At 45.6% G+C, this 14920-nt stretch overlaps 1 protein-coding gene across 1 annotated transcript in view; it reads right to left on the bottom strand.

Moving 5' to 3' along the window:
* MET (MET proto-oncogene, receptor tyrosine kinase) overlaps nt 1–14920 on the bottom strand; it is a 422785-nt gene that overhangs the window by 52553 nt on the left and 355312 nt on the right. Inside the window, exons 13-15 of the mRNA XM_078674354.1 lie at nt 10640–10796; nt 10334–10474; nt 2217–2447 (exon numbers count right to left, since the gene is read on the bottom strand). Coding sequence (XP_078530480.1) covers nt 2217–2447; nt 10334–10474; nt 10640–10796 — 529 coding nt within the window. The remainder of the gene's footprint in view (nt 1–2216; nt 2448–10333; nt 10475–10639; nt 10797–14920) is intronic.

Raw genomic sequence — 14920 nt, forward strand, 5'->3', positions numbered from 1 at the left:
AAATGAAAAAAAATATATAAAGCTTCAATAAGGATTTGGGTCTCCCATTGCTTTTTCACTACCCAGGACCTCTGTAACATACACAATTCATCATTAATTTAACAATGTTAAATGTGAGAACAGGAAACCATATGAAAGGAGTATGGCAGAAGAATTTGTAGCAATATGTTGTATCAAGAAACAGACACCCGAAAACAGGGATGTGAACCCTTCACAGATGTTTGCTCGTAGCAGTTCAACAGAAAGCAACATCACAGTTTTGCAATGGAAATGAAATCCTTGTGATTCAATAATGAAAGGATATTCTACCACAGTACAGAGTTTTAAACATTGCTTTGCCATAATATAAAGTCCTGAACCTCTCATGATATGTTTTCTGACATCACAAATAATCTCTCTGATGACACCTGAAATTACATAATGTATGACAAGACTGTGCCTCGTGGTGTATGAGCTTTAGTTTCTTCAGGTAACTGTAACTTGTGAATTTCAGTGTTTCAACTGATATTTTCACTTAATTATAACATTACTTTAATCTTTGTTTTTCTCAGTGAATTCTTAAGTTTTAATTTAATGTTAGATATTCTTACCATACCTAAACATAAAATCACTTTGGTTTTTTTCAGTGATAGATACACATAGAAATGTGTAGAAAGAGACAGATATATGTGTTTTTATCTTTAGGGGATGTAGCAATGCTGTACACGCGTTTGTCCTTAACTGATGACATTTCCCCATGCTTGGTTGGTGGTGACACCGAATGAAAGGCATAACATTATTCAGCCTCTTAAAAGCTGTAAGTAGAAAATTGGGAGACTGTGTATGTCCCCTGGAGAGACTCTTAGCCACCTCTAAACAACCGCAGAAAGAGTATTTTGGCAGCTGTTACTTACTTTCAGAATTCTCTTTTTGCATAATATGATGTAGACCATGTTTTATGAGGACTAAGACGAACGGCCTGTGCATTTGTTTGGTAAACACAGACATCCCAATATATATGAGAAAATAAAATCCATCATCTACAAATGAATACTGGTTTTAACACAACTTGTTCTTGCCAATCCCAGTATCTCAATTAACATCTCTCTGGCATTTTGCAAGACTAGTCACAGACCACCTTATCTGTGCACCTACTACTTAGTTGATTGCTAATCTATCACCTGCTCCTTCAATCCATCATTCTTTCACTTGATAATACATGTATTCACTCACTGTTTCAGCACAAAATTCACAAAGATATTCGTTTACATCTTTGCATGGGTGCAGATTAATGAATATCAGGAATTCACAAGCCTTTCCAAGAGTACTGCTGGAAACCTGTTACACTCGTAGGCTTCTGTCAGCATGTCAGGAAAGTTATGAGAATTACTAATTGTGTCCATGTAAAATGTCTTTAAGCTAACGTTGAGTATTTGTACGCGATGGAAGGCTATGCATTGAGTATTTTCTTCACATTTATGAAATATCGCTTTTATTGTTTCCTCTTTTTTATTTCACCTAGAAAATATTTATTTCACTGAGAGCCCTCTTCATGCACACCAGTTTTGTGGTAGTTTCCTTCACAATGCCATTCTTGAAAGGTATTTACCCCTCCCCTGACCTTAGCACATCTTTGATTGGTCCTATGGTGGGAAGGGGTCACAAACTACCATGTTTGTGGGTGTTCGTAAACTTTCTAGGGTATCATTGCCATGGATTGAATACTCCACACCCCTCGAATGGTGTTTAGACAGAATATCGGAGACAAAAATATTGTGGCATAAAATATTGTGTCAAGAATATCGAGGACAAAAATATTGTGAAGGTAAGTTTCCATAGGTAAGCAAAGTTTTACTATACATAACTCCACATATATGTACCTTGACAAATAATATATATCTTCAAGGTACGTAGATGTGGAGTTAAGAATAGTAAATCTATACCTATTTGCACTTACCTTCACAATATTTTGTTCCTCGATATTTTTGACACGATATTCTGGCCACACTATATTTTTATTTCAGTTAAACTGTCAGAGATCCCCTTGAATTGAATTTGTCCATTCATAACATTGCAACACTGCAGGGTAATATTACAAATGGGTAAATTAATTTAGGAGTGCAACTTCACCTTTTTTAATTAATTTATCTCTTAAATCAGGTCATGTGCGTGGCACACTATTTATCAGAAGTATTTTTGTGGCCGAACAAGGCATGAAATGAAACAGAAACACCTACCTCTTCCTATCACTTCGTTAAAATGAACAAGCAGGCTGTCAGCTCCAATCACGACACGCTCAACTTCTATGACCAAGTCCGGGCTCAGGGCGCTGAAATCTATGTGGACATTCGCTTGCAGCAAGGGGCTGACTAGATCGGAGTCTCCGCTGGACAATATCGGGGAGAGATCCGTGTGTGGGTACAGAGGTTGTCGGCATGTTCCATTCTGGGAAGTATTGGGAAATTGATCTGCAAGAAGAACAGAATTGTTAATTTCTCCAGCTTGGCTGGTATCATGGAATGACCAGCACACAACATTAAAAGCTAAACATTTAGGGCTTGCAGTAGCATCCCGATTCGCAGGCACGGCAGTTACAGGCAAATACAACCACTCACCTTGCGGTCACTTGGCGATGCAGCGAGCACAAGGTAAGTGTTTTAAAAAAATAAAAAATATATATATATATTTTCCCTATCCCATCGTCGGTCGACTTCCACCTGTCATACCGTCCTAGATGTAGTGACCCAGAGTCACAGTCAGCAGTCTAGTGTTTTGTAAGCCAGCACACTGAACACCCACCCACTACTGATGTCACCGGTCAGGTGACACAGCTTTAATAAAAGGGGCCGAGCCCATGTGCTCTGGGCCAGTTGTACCCAGTAGCTGACTGTGTCTGCGTCAGTCATTTCCAGAAATGAGGGCCCAGGGCCCCCAACATTACATTGGCGACGAGGAGGGCGGACGCTAGCCACGCGTGCCGCTGATCAAAGAAAAACCCCGGAAAGAAGAAGGGAACTGCCCATGTGGAGGGCACCCCTCCGGGGAAGCGGCGCCGGCCGCCGAGAGGCCCGCGGAGCGTGTGCTGTGCCCCGGGCCTAAGGATCCAAGAGAAGGTGACCGGGAGCCCACTCCGCACCTCTCTGACCTGCTGCAAGCCGCCCTGCCGTGGCGGTGTCCCCGAGGATAAGCAACGGACCGACCGGAGCCCACCTGCGTCGGCCGCGATTGAGCCCCCTGCCTGGGGTGACGAGAGAGCCGTGCAGAGCCCACCTGCATTGGCCGCCACCGAGCCAGGACTGGTAGCCGAACGCTACAACCTCCGCGGAGCCCACCTGCGAGAAGGAGGCCAGCCAGCCAGCCGAAGGTGAGCGGAGGGGGCCGCGCAAGCCTAAAGCGACCCCCGTTACGGTCTCATAAGCGGTGCCGACCCGCATAGCTGTGGCACCCTGCCGAGCGCCGACAACAAACTAACATTAAAGCAGAGCCGGCGGAGCCCACCTGCGGCCTGCATACAGCCACCCCTGCCCCGCCGCAGGTAACCGAAGCCGCTGCGGCGGTGAGGAAGGGACCCCGCAGCGTGTGGAGAGCTGCCTGACCCTAATTGAGGATAGCGGAGCCCACCCGCATGACCAGCGCGCCTTGCCGGGCGTAATTGCAGCCACATTGAATTTCAGGTGAAGCAGAGCCAGCGGAGCCCACCCGCGGCCTTCCGGCAGTGTCCCCCGCCGCGTGTGTGAAGTGCGGCGGCGGGGGAATGAACGCGAAAGAGGAGCGCCTGCAGCGTGTGAGGAGCTGCCTGGCGCCGAATAAATGAAGCGGAGCCTACCCGCTGTAGAGCGCCAACACCCCACCCCCGCGAAGCGTGTGGATGCCGCGGTGGGGGAGAAAGAGTGAGGACCCAGCTCCCGGCTCGCAGCCGGTAAAAGCAGCGTCAAGCCCTGCGCATCCTAACCGCAAATTCACTGGAAGGGAAGCCAACAAGCCGCGACCGGTTTGTGAGGCCCGCAGCGTGTGGTGAGCTACCGGGCCCTCAATAAAAGAAAGTAGAGCCCTAACACAAATGCCTAAAGTGGAGCCCACCCGCTAATTTGGAAACCAGGCGTCTGTGCATCAATCTTTGCCCCCTCCACCAACACCCGAACACTGAGCACTGTACGTGCCTCGAGCTCTTGAACCTCCTGAGGTCAGGAAACAAAGTGACTCAAAACGGAGGAAAAGTCCGGGTGCAGAAAAGGAAGCGACTCACCAAAACCCCAAGAAACCCTCCGATGGTGATTCACCCACGCCGTGTGTCCTGTGATCTGCCGCCCCAGCAAGTAAGCTCCTCACCAGCAAAGTGCACACAGCAACTCCAGATCTGATCAGCCGAGGCTCCGTTCCCAGCCGAATGCAAGAAGCATCCAGACCACAGCAAACCCGGGCCCACGACGAAATCAAAGACAACGCTGCCATCTAGTGGCCACACGGACAAATCACAGGCAAGATAAGGGCTCCACACAAAGAAACAAGCCTTGGACCAACCAATTACAGAATTCAGTCTAAGACAAGCCGGCAGCAACGCAGGCCGAAGACTGCAACCACCAGGATCATGGCGAAATGACTGACTGCAGCGCAAGAAGTGTTCAGGAGTCAGCGCAGGAACGCGCCAGAACATTCCGGAACGCGCCAGGAGTCAGCGAAGGAACGCGCCAGAACATTCCGGAATGCGCCAGGAGCCAGCGCAGGAACGCGCCAGAAGCGCAGAAACGCACCAGAAGCGCTAGGAACGTGCCAGGAGACAGCGCAGGAATGCGCCGGAAATTCCAGGAACACGCAAGGAGACGGCGCCGGGACGTGCCAGAAGCAAAGCATTGCGCAGGACAGCGCAAGGGGTGAAGGAACCCCAATGCCACAGAACAACACTGCGCAGGAACGCGCAAGGAGTGAAGGAACTCCACACCTCAGGCCCGAACAGCATTGCGCAGGACCGCGCAAGGAGTGAACAAACTCCACACCTCAGGATCGAACAACACTGCGCAGGACCGCGCAAGGAGTGAAGGAACTCCACACATCAGGACAGCACAACATTGCGCAGGACCGCGCAAGGAGTGAAGGAACTCCACGCCACCACGACCGAGTAACGCAGGGATCGCGTCCTCGGAGACCTGTCAGTAGGTCACAGCGAAGATGACTTGCCAGAAAGTCACCGCCAGATGCGGACCAGTCAGTTGGTCGCCCGAAAGAAAAGGAGAAGATGACCAGTCAGTTGGTCGCCCGCAAAGAAAAGGAGAAGATGACCAGTCAAATGGTCACCCGGAAAGAAAAGGAGAAGATGACCAGTCAGTTGGTCGCCCGGAAAGAAAAGGAGAAGATGACCAGTCAGATGGTCTCCCGGAAAGGAAAGGAGAAGATGACCTGCCAGAAGGTCACGACTCCGAAGACATACCAGAAGATCAAAGGCACAGTAACTAAATAGTTCAAGAAGAGGTCCATGGACGGGACCCAGAAAAGGTCTGATAACACCGGCCCGAAGTAAAGGAGGAGCGACAGGAAGAAAGGTGTGATGCCTGGTTTTGGTCATCGGAAGAAGAGAAGGCGTTTCCTAAGGGTAGGACGCAACCAGGGAGACTCGTGTGGAGTGCACGCCACACGGAGATGGCCTGGGTGGTTGAAGACAAGAAATGGGACCGACCACGTCGTGAAAGGAATGGAGGAGAAGAAGGGAAGTGAGTGCCACGGTGCCACTAGAAGATCACAAGAAGAGAAGAGCCAACTCACACACCCATCAGAAGAAGATGGTGACATGCACCAGAACACCGGAGTGCAGCGGAGAACAAGGCCTTGCATGAACACCGGCGGCACAAGTCAAAGATATCCACCTACAAGCCATCCATCCATGTGGCGATCGTAGAAGAGGGCAAGTTTGGACTGTTGACAAACAATCTACCTTTGGGGTTGAGCGGAAGATTGGATGGCGAGAGTGCTCACACATCCAGCTGAGGAACTGACCACTCCACACCAACCCGTGGCAGCCCAAGAAGCAAAGGCCTCAAGGGACTCTGGTGGCAGCAAGTCACACAAGAGAGACAGGTCCACAACGGTGCGTCTCCAAGACCCACGGAGAGGAAAGCTTCATGTGCAAGAAAAGAGTCGACAGCGTAACCTTCAGGTGGAACTAGGACACAACGGTGAAGATCGTGGAGCGCCCCGCTCACGGCCCGAAGGCTATGGTGGAGCAACATGACCGAAAACACCAGTCCAGTGGAAACCTGGCAAAGAGGTCCTCCCGGACATCTTGTGAGAGAGGAATACCGGCGAGAGGGGCATCCTAGTGAGAGGGATGTATGCACCTACTCCTTTCATCTGCCCAGAAATACTTTGAGGGGTATGAAAGGGGGGTTTACCCAAGAGAAGTCACTGGGACCTGGGTCATATTAGGTACTGAGAGAGGAGGGGTCCCAGTGGAAGTTAACTAATTACCACAAATTAAATAATAATAATACTGCACTTAATGAATCTACAATGTTTTATTCACAGTGTAGACACAACCAGGATATAGTATCCAACATTACTCATTTTGAAACGGTTGAATAGTGCCCAAGGAGTAAGGGAGAAGTGATAAGGTGAGGATAGTGCAGGTAGGGAACAGTGACAATAAAATCAGACAAAAATCTGACACATTTATAAATCAATTGAAATGCACAGATGATCATGAATCAAGGTAGTCACTTAAAGATTCACATGCCCCACGTAGTACATTATATGTAACAATTTCAAATGGGGGGCTGGAAAGTGGAGAACAGTTGTCGACGTTTCGACCCACAGATGGTGCAGGAATTAGTGGAACCCTTGCGGCGGGGTCTTCATCAGGACGGGTTTGGGACTAGCAACCTATTTATTCGGTGCTCATCATCTTATTATCATTGTAGGAAACCTCCGTGTGAAGAGTTTGAATTCATCTTAATTAATGCCACTAGCGTTACGGCGGGAATCGAAAACAGGCCCGGGGACGTTGGGCACTGGAAATCCGAAGATTTATCAGATCGTTCGGTATGAGTTGTGGTCGTCCCCAAGTAGTAGGCAAGGGCGCGTTGATTTAATCAAAAGTCACCCGCGAGGTAAAAATCCAACCGGCGTCTCCTGCCCATTCAGAAGGGGAGCTTGGTTAAGGAGTGAATATTAATGAGGGAGGTGGTATTGTGCAACCCCCTGTGAATGGCGGCAAATGCAGAGACAGCAGAACACCGTTCCTGCATTTGCTTTCCCAAAAGGGAAACAATTGCTTAAACACTTGCGAGTTTTTAAAAACAAATGTTTGCCCTTTAGGAACACATGATGGGGAGCTTGCTGTGGCCCGCAGGAGCACTCTCTGCTCCCCTGAGGCCACCCAGCAGGACTCCCAGGGGGGCGCTGTTGGAACCCTTGCGGCGGGGTCTTCATCAGGACGGGTTTGGGACTAGCAACCTATTTATTCGGTGCTCATCATCTTATTATCATTGTAGGAAACCTCCGTGTGAAGAGTTTGAATTCATCTTAATTAATGCCACTAGCGTTACGGCGGGAATCGAAAACAGGCCCGGGGACGTTGGGCACTGGAAATCCGAAGATTTATCAGATCGTTCGGTATGAGTTGTGGTCGTCCCCAAGTAGTAGGCAAGGGCGCGTTGATTTAATCAAAAGTCACCCGCGAGGTAAAAATCCAACCGGCGTCTCCTGCCCATTCAGAAGGGGAGCTTGGTTAAGGAGTGAATATTAATGAGGGAGGTGGTATTGTGCAACCCCCTGTGAATGGCGGCAAATGCAGAGACAGCAGAACACCGTTCCTGCATTTGCTTTCCCAAAAGGGAAACAATTGCTTAAACACTTGCGAGTTTTTAAAAACAAATGTTTGCCCTTTAGGAACACATGATGGGGAGCTTGCTGTGGCCCGCTGGAGCACTCTCTGCTCCCCTGAGGCCACCCAGCAGGACTCCCAGGGGGGCGCTGTTGTACCGGACCCAGCAGGAGAACACGAGGCCTTCGTTACAAGATGGCACACAGAGGAGCAGCTCGCCTTTCTTTTTATGTCATGGCTTACGGGTGGCAGTACTAGGAACAGTGAAATACTGCTGTTATCCTGCCAAGAGCCCTACTTGGCAGTGGCAAAAGAATCTGCCAGCTTAAGCATTAACACTCTCCAGCCAAAGGGGAGGGGAAAGGCAGACCTTTGTTGAAGCCTGTTCCACTGAAGTTTTCAAACAGGCGTTTTGCCAGGGCAGAGTGTCCTGTAACTTTGAGCTTAATGAGCACATCCAAGCTCCGACTAGTTGGTTCTATTTATCTAATAGTAAATATTCAACCAGGGAAATGTCAAAAAGGTGATTCACATCCTGTAACTTGCAGAGATACTGTAGTTGGGGCAACACACAAAACATACTCCCGTCAGCAGTAAAATATGTCAAAAAATAAAGTGATTAAATGTTTAAGCACTTGATGTTATCTAATTTGTTTTGGCACATTTCTTCTTTTTAAAACAGATATCTAACTGAATGCCTTGGGATCTCAGCCCTTTGCTTCAGCTTCACTCTGTTCTTCAGGAATCATTCCCAGCGCACCTCGCCCCGATCAGGTCATTTTAGGCGCATTTTTACTCTTTTTTATAACATGGCGTCAAATATTCAATGTAGGCCAGTCCTTGAAGCAGGAAGTCAGCTTCAGGAGGCTTCATTGTTTCTTTTCAAATACACATTTTTACGTAAATATGTTGGCTTATATCTTTTAAACAGTTTGTGAAACAGTCCTCTTAAAAAAGAAGCCAACAATGCAGTGCATTGAATTTCCATTTTCCCCAACCTTCTTACTGATGTATGGACTCACTCACCATCAATGTTTTAAACTAAGATCCGAAGTGACTTATTGCCCTTGGTGCCTATACACTTTCAAATTCAAACATTAAATGTGTGCATTAAGTTGATTCAAGCATTGTGTCAAGCCCAAGCAATCCTGAAATGTATGCGACTTTGGACAAAATTGGCAAGAAGAAAAGCAAATACCCATAGGTTTCAGTCAAAGTTGGATCTTATAAAATAGCGCTTGCTGGCTTTACTTGGAATCCTAACTCCAGTGGCAAGTTGGTGCAAACAAGGGAAAAGCAGAATATTGTGTGATATACCTATTTGCAAGATGTGGAACTTTGGTAAAATTAAACAACTTGCATGGCTTACACTTGGGTGGCTGTCCTCACCTTGAGATTTCTACTGGAGGGTCAACACACCTCATTCAAGGTATGGCTGGGCCAACTCTGCACTGTAAGCCTCATGGGAAACTGAGTTTTTGAGTGCGAGAGCAGATGATGACATCCTCGGCACGCAACTCTTGCTATTTCTGTTGCTAAGCATGCACGCATTGAATCGCTGTTGATTTTCATGCAGTTCAGTGTTGAGTTTCTTGAATGATAGTAAATAGGAGCCTTTGAGTCTTTCAGGGCTGGGCAAAGAAGAGGGTGCAGAGGAGGGGTGTAACTAATGGATGTGCACGCACAATTTAAGGACCCAATTCTCAAAGGGTAGGAAAAAATACGACGGCTATTCACTCGTGCAGCATTCTTCTTATATTTGGAGCAAATTTCCTATGTTTATAGGAATTTTAAACCATCCTAGACCTGCTCCTGGAACCCTACGTTAGTCATAGATCTCCAGCAATTCTCACGAGTGTAGTATTTAGTAATGCAAACTTTCTTGCATGTCAAAAGTACGTCTGGAAAGGTGTAGTAAATGTGCACTTTTAAAGAAGAGCACACACACACTCTCTGAATATCCAATAAGTGGTTCAAATAGAAGCAAATCTAATTACAGTACTGGGCATCATTTTGCGAGCATCTACAAGTTGTATTTGTTTACTCTTCTAAGAGTGAGCTACTCTCATTTGCGATGGAAGGAGTTAGGATGACATGGTGATCTTTTGATATTTGCCAAACCCTTGGGACAGCACTTCTGTTTTAATGAGCGACACCCCACGAGTGCAAAAATGCAGGAATATATTTGACTATGGGCAAGCCAGCAGGAAGCATTGAATTTGAATGTGACATTGATCAATATCAAATCCATCTTCTATCAGGCTTCTGCATTGGACTTATTGGAAGATGGAAGCCTAGCTGTGGTGAACTCTGAATGGAGCAAGGAATTCCTAATATTCACTGGAATGGTGTGGCACAGATAAAAGTACTTATTTTAGGAAAGCAAGAGGAAGACGGGGTTGAATGGTGCAGTTCAAGTTAAAGAGGTGTCTATGCAACGAGTTTCAATCCAAACATACTATCCTATAATGATGGTGAAAAAAAAATCACATTTTAGAGAGCTTTGCAGCTAATGTGTGGTGGCGACAGCTTGCCACATACCTTCGTGAAGAGTTGATCGGTAATCGACTGATTCACTGGAAACCATCTCCGTAGTCGGACTAACACTTCTTGCACTCACAAGTCTATCTAAGTGAGTGGTGTGGGCTCTCCCATCGTAGTGGACCAAATCACTGCCCAGATCTGAGAAGAGGCAGAAGAACAGATGAAATGAAGCTAAAGTTTGCATCAGTGTGAAGCTATCTTTGACTTCTTGAAATTCTGCCTCCTCAAAACTACCCAGGCTCAAAAGTGAGTACCATCCACTTGGCCCCTACATCAGTACATTGTGAAGAGACTGCAGCATACCTTTGATTTGCTTCTTCTTCTGAATCCAGAGGAATAACGCCACCCCTATGACAAGCAGCATCAAGAAGAGGACCACTCCGATGATAATCCCGGCAATACTTTGCTCTTGCTCGATCATCACTTTTCCAATAACCGTTGAAGACAATTCTTGTTTCCACTAAAACAAAATGGTATAAAAAAAAGTAAAATAAAGTGATTTTAATACATATGTTAAAGCAAAAATTGTATTCTAGAACCAGGATACAACTTAAATGTTCTGTGCCCCTATCTGCATTGCTATAGGTTTCTCTTTAAATATAATGTCAGACCAATGTAAGGTTGATTGTCCTCCCATCAGGAGAGGGGCTGGTGTGGCAGTTTGGCTGGACTGTTCCTATCGGAAACTGATTTGCGTTTGTCTGTTCTCTATCTAGAGTGGTATTGTGGTGAAAAAAACGATGAACTGGAACGCGGTCTGAGCAATTGCAAATGGCAGAGAATAATCCAACCATTTCATCCATCACGTTATTGTTTGCTATAATAATATACAGAAGAGAGAAATGTAAACATGCCCAAGTTCCAGACAGTTGGAGTACTCGTAAAAAAACTGTAAAACTTTCCACATAGGATGTAGCTAAAGTACTATAGAAGGATTATATGTCAGAATATTGAGTAAAAACGAAAATCCTGTTGTTGATGCTATAGCCAACATGATATTCTGTTAGAATACCCTTCTGAAGTTGTGTGCTCATTGGCATTGGTTGTTTCTTAAGTGATTGGCCTCTCTGGTGACAATAAGGGTTAAAAGGAGAAAACTGATTTTTTTAACAAATGATGCCCGTGTAATAACAAGTTCTGCTGCCACGGGGAATCAGAATAAAAAAATTAATAAGGAATTTACACTCTGCAGATGTTGGTGCTCTAGTCTTTAAGTTGGAAGGTCCATACCTCTACCCCCTTCGCAAGCCACCATTGTGTACATACATTCATTTACCCTTAACTTTTAGTCTGTAGGTAAAACGAATATGTGAATCAACTTGAAAAAAATTCTTAGCTGCATATTGTCTATTTATCAATGTATTTTGGAAAGCCTGGTTGACAATGTGTATGGCAAAAAATTGACTGGTACCATGGACTGGCAGGACTGGATATTCATTGACCAAGGTCTAAGCCTCCATCAACTTACTTTGCCCACCTAAGCTGTCCTGGCAATGTGTGTCAATAAAAACCCCAGGCGGAGAAATTAACCAATAATAAATATAAAATGCAATAATGTAGAGATGGGCGAGCCAACAAATTAACAGGGAGAGCCGAGTCAGACGTTAGTCAGGTGTTGCCTCTAGCTCTAAGAGCCCATGAACAAGCTGAGGCTTGAAAATATTTGGCATGTAAATCAGGCAAAAATCATCATATTAGAATATGATGATGTGTATTCAAAATTCTAAAATGTGTATTCCTTTAATACACAGAGGTTTTTCACCTTACATCAGATTATATCTCTGCACTGAGAAGTCTTTATTAAAGTGAACGTGTTTAAACATGTACTTCGGAACATTAATTACCCACCCTGATGACAATGTTATAAGTGAGCTAAGAGGCGAGTCAGATAGATATCATATATACCCTGGGGCGTTGTGAACCATCCGCGTTAGCAGCTACAGCAGGGGTGGGATTGTTTATGGTCCTCTTAGTAGATAAAAGGAAGAGAGTGAAAGATGGATTGATATGAAAGGGAAAGAGGATGGACAAATGAATAAATGAGTGGGTGAAAGGATGGATGGATGAGTGGGTGTAAGTATGGGTAGATGGGTGGATGAAAAGATGACAGAGAAAATGAAATCTGAGAGGATGGGTAGATGATGGATGTATGATGGATGTATCAGTGGCAGAAATAATGGGTGGTTGAAAGGATGGATGAATGAGTAGTTGAAAGGATGGGAGGGTAGAAGGATGGGTGGAGGGATGGATGAGTGAATGGATGAAAGGATAGGTGGATGAGATGGTGAAAGAAGGGGTGGGTGAAATTATAGCTCGGTGGCTGAAAAGATGGATGGATGAATGAGTGGGTAAAAGGATGGGGGGTGAGAGGATGGGTGGGCGAAAGGATGGGGAATGAGAAGGTAAGAGGCTGGGTAGATGTGTGGCTGAAAGAATGGCAAAGTAAATGGAAATCTGAAAGGATGGATGGATGGAAATCAGAAGATGTATGGATGTATGGATGGAGGGAGGGATGGATGGATGAAAGGAGGGCAGAGTAAATGGAAATCTGCGGATGGACGGGTGGGTGAAAGGATGACAGAGTAAACTGAAATATGGGAGGATGGTTGGATGGATAGGTGAGAGGATGGCAGAGTAAATGGAAATCTGAGAGGATGGATGGCATCCTAAATTGAAATCTGATCGGATGGATTGATGGCAAATTAACTGGAAATCTGAGAGGATCCACGATGAATGGATGGACAAAAGGATCAACTGATGGTTGAAAAGCAAGTTAAATGATGAATGTATGCATTGATGATGGAGTGTGAACCGATCAATAGGTGGATGGAAGCAATGGCCAATGGGTGGCGGGAATGGTTAAAAATGTAATGATAGATGATGGAATGAAAGGGTGTTGACAAAATGTAAAGGTGAAATGGTGGATATCAGCAGGTGGACGAAGGGTGAAAGAATAATTGAACAGATGTTTGAATAGAAGAGATGGCGGAGCCTTTCTGGCAAGGTCTGAGCTCACTTGATATCCATGCTTGCTGCCATCAGAGCTTTGGATTAAACGTAGGGGGCGTTTGGATTTTCTGACTAATCTCTTGTAGGTACCCTATATGTAGCCCGCATTCAAATTATAGAAGGATCAAAATTATAGCCTATTAAGTCAAACATAAGAGTTTTTTGCTTATTGGTAGATGCTCCTACATTGAACAAAAAGGTGGCTCAGTGAAATAAAGTGCTTGTCTAAGATCGCACAATTTGATCAAGAAGGAAAATAATTCTGGATTTTCCAGTTAGACACTGTAATTAAGCCATTAAATGGGTATTTCTTTTTGACATCAAAAGTGATTGTGTTTTTTTTTTATTCTTGGAGGATGAGATTAGAGGTGGGCAGCAGGCAGTATTCATATTTTATTTGTGTCACTTTCACAAAGTGTGAACCCTGCCAAGGACATAAGAGCACTTCACAATAACAAGAACAATAATACAACACAAACACAGACTACGTTAAATCTTCTTTTTCCGGCCCCGTGAGCATTACTTGATATATCGAATTTTCTGGGATTCAAAGCCAGCTACCTAATGACACATTGTTGGCAGCTGTACCTATTAAGCCACATCACTTCCCGAGCTTCTTGGCTTGTTTTGGGCTTGAAGTTACAAGAATACCTCGAGCTCAGCCAGAACCAGGCTTCTGGCTCAAACCTGGCTCAAGCTGTCAGCACCTCGCCCACCTCTAAAGTAACTTGTGGGCCAACCCAGAGTGCACACCTCATGGCATGGCGAGACAAGTAAGAAGGAGGAAGCAAACTTGCAAAGAAGTGCTATCAATCAGCACCCTTTAAAACGTTAGCATCCTGAATTTAGAAACCTGAAAGCGGTGCACACACCACTAAGGTAAGCAAATAGCCAATTCTACATTGAGCGGCACAAGCAAAACATGGAAATGTTTAATTTCTCACAATTAACATAAACAAATCACTTATTCTGGAAAAGGACATCTCTCAAGGAATACACAGGCGTCTTATATTACTGGAGTGATGGTATCAAACTGCCAGAGTGTATGATGTGGACTCCACGGCAGAACTCTGAGTGGCCACGTGAACGTACCCATTGATTGTAGCCCGAGACTGGCTAATGTGGAGCATGTGGCGGGGTGGAGGAGGGTGTTGTGAAAGTTGAATTATAGGATAATGGCAGCGGGACGCTTTTAGAGTGGCCACGGTACGGTTCATGAAAGAGTTGCAAGGTGTCAACACAGAACAAGCCCACAACATTTACAAAGCCATGGCAGATATGAAAATAAGTGATAGGACCGATCATTAACACCAGGATTGGTAAATGCGTGTGTGGCAGCTGGTGAGGGGTGGAGCAGGTGAGCGATGGAATGGGAGGATGTTGTCTGGCAGAGAGAGCATTACGTGTTCCCTTTGCACCCTGCTAGAGAGTAAGATAGCCGGCAACTGGGGCCGCTCTGCACTGCATCCCATTCCCTGCAGGGCTGAACAGGCCTTTTGTTCCACCAGGCAGAAAGCCTTGGAGACCAGTTTTGAAAGCGCGGGGACGCTCCTGGCGTCTCTGTCACTTTTCTCT

The sequence above is a fragment of the Lissotriton helveticus genome, chromosome 1_1 (genome assembly GCF_964261635.1).
Source record: "Lissotriton helveticus chromosome 1_1, aLisHel1.1, whole genome shotgun sequence".
Taxonomy (NCBI): Eukaryota; Metazoa; Chordata; class Amphibia; order Caudata; family Salamandridae; genus Lissotriton; species Lissotriton helveticus.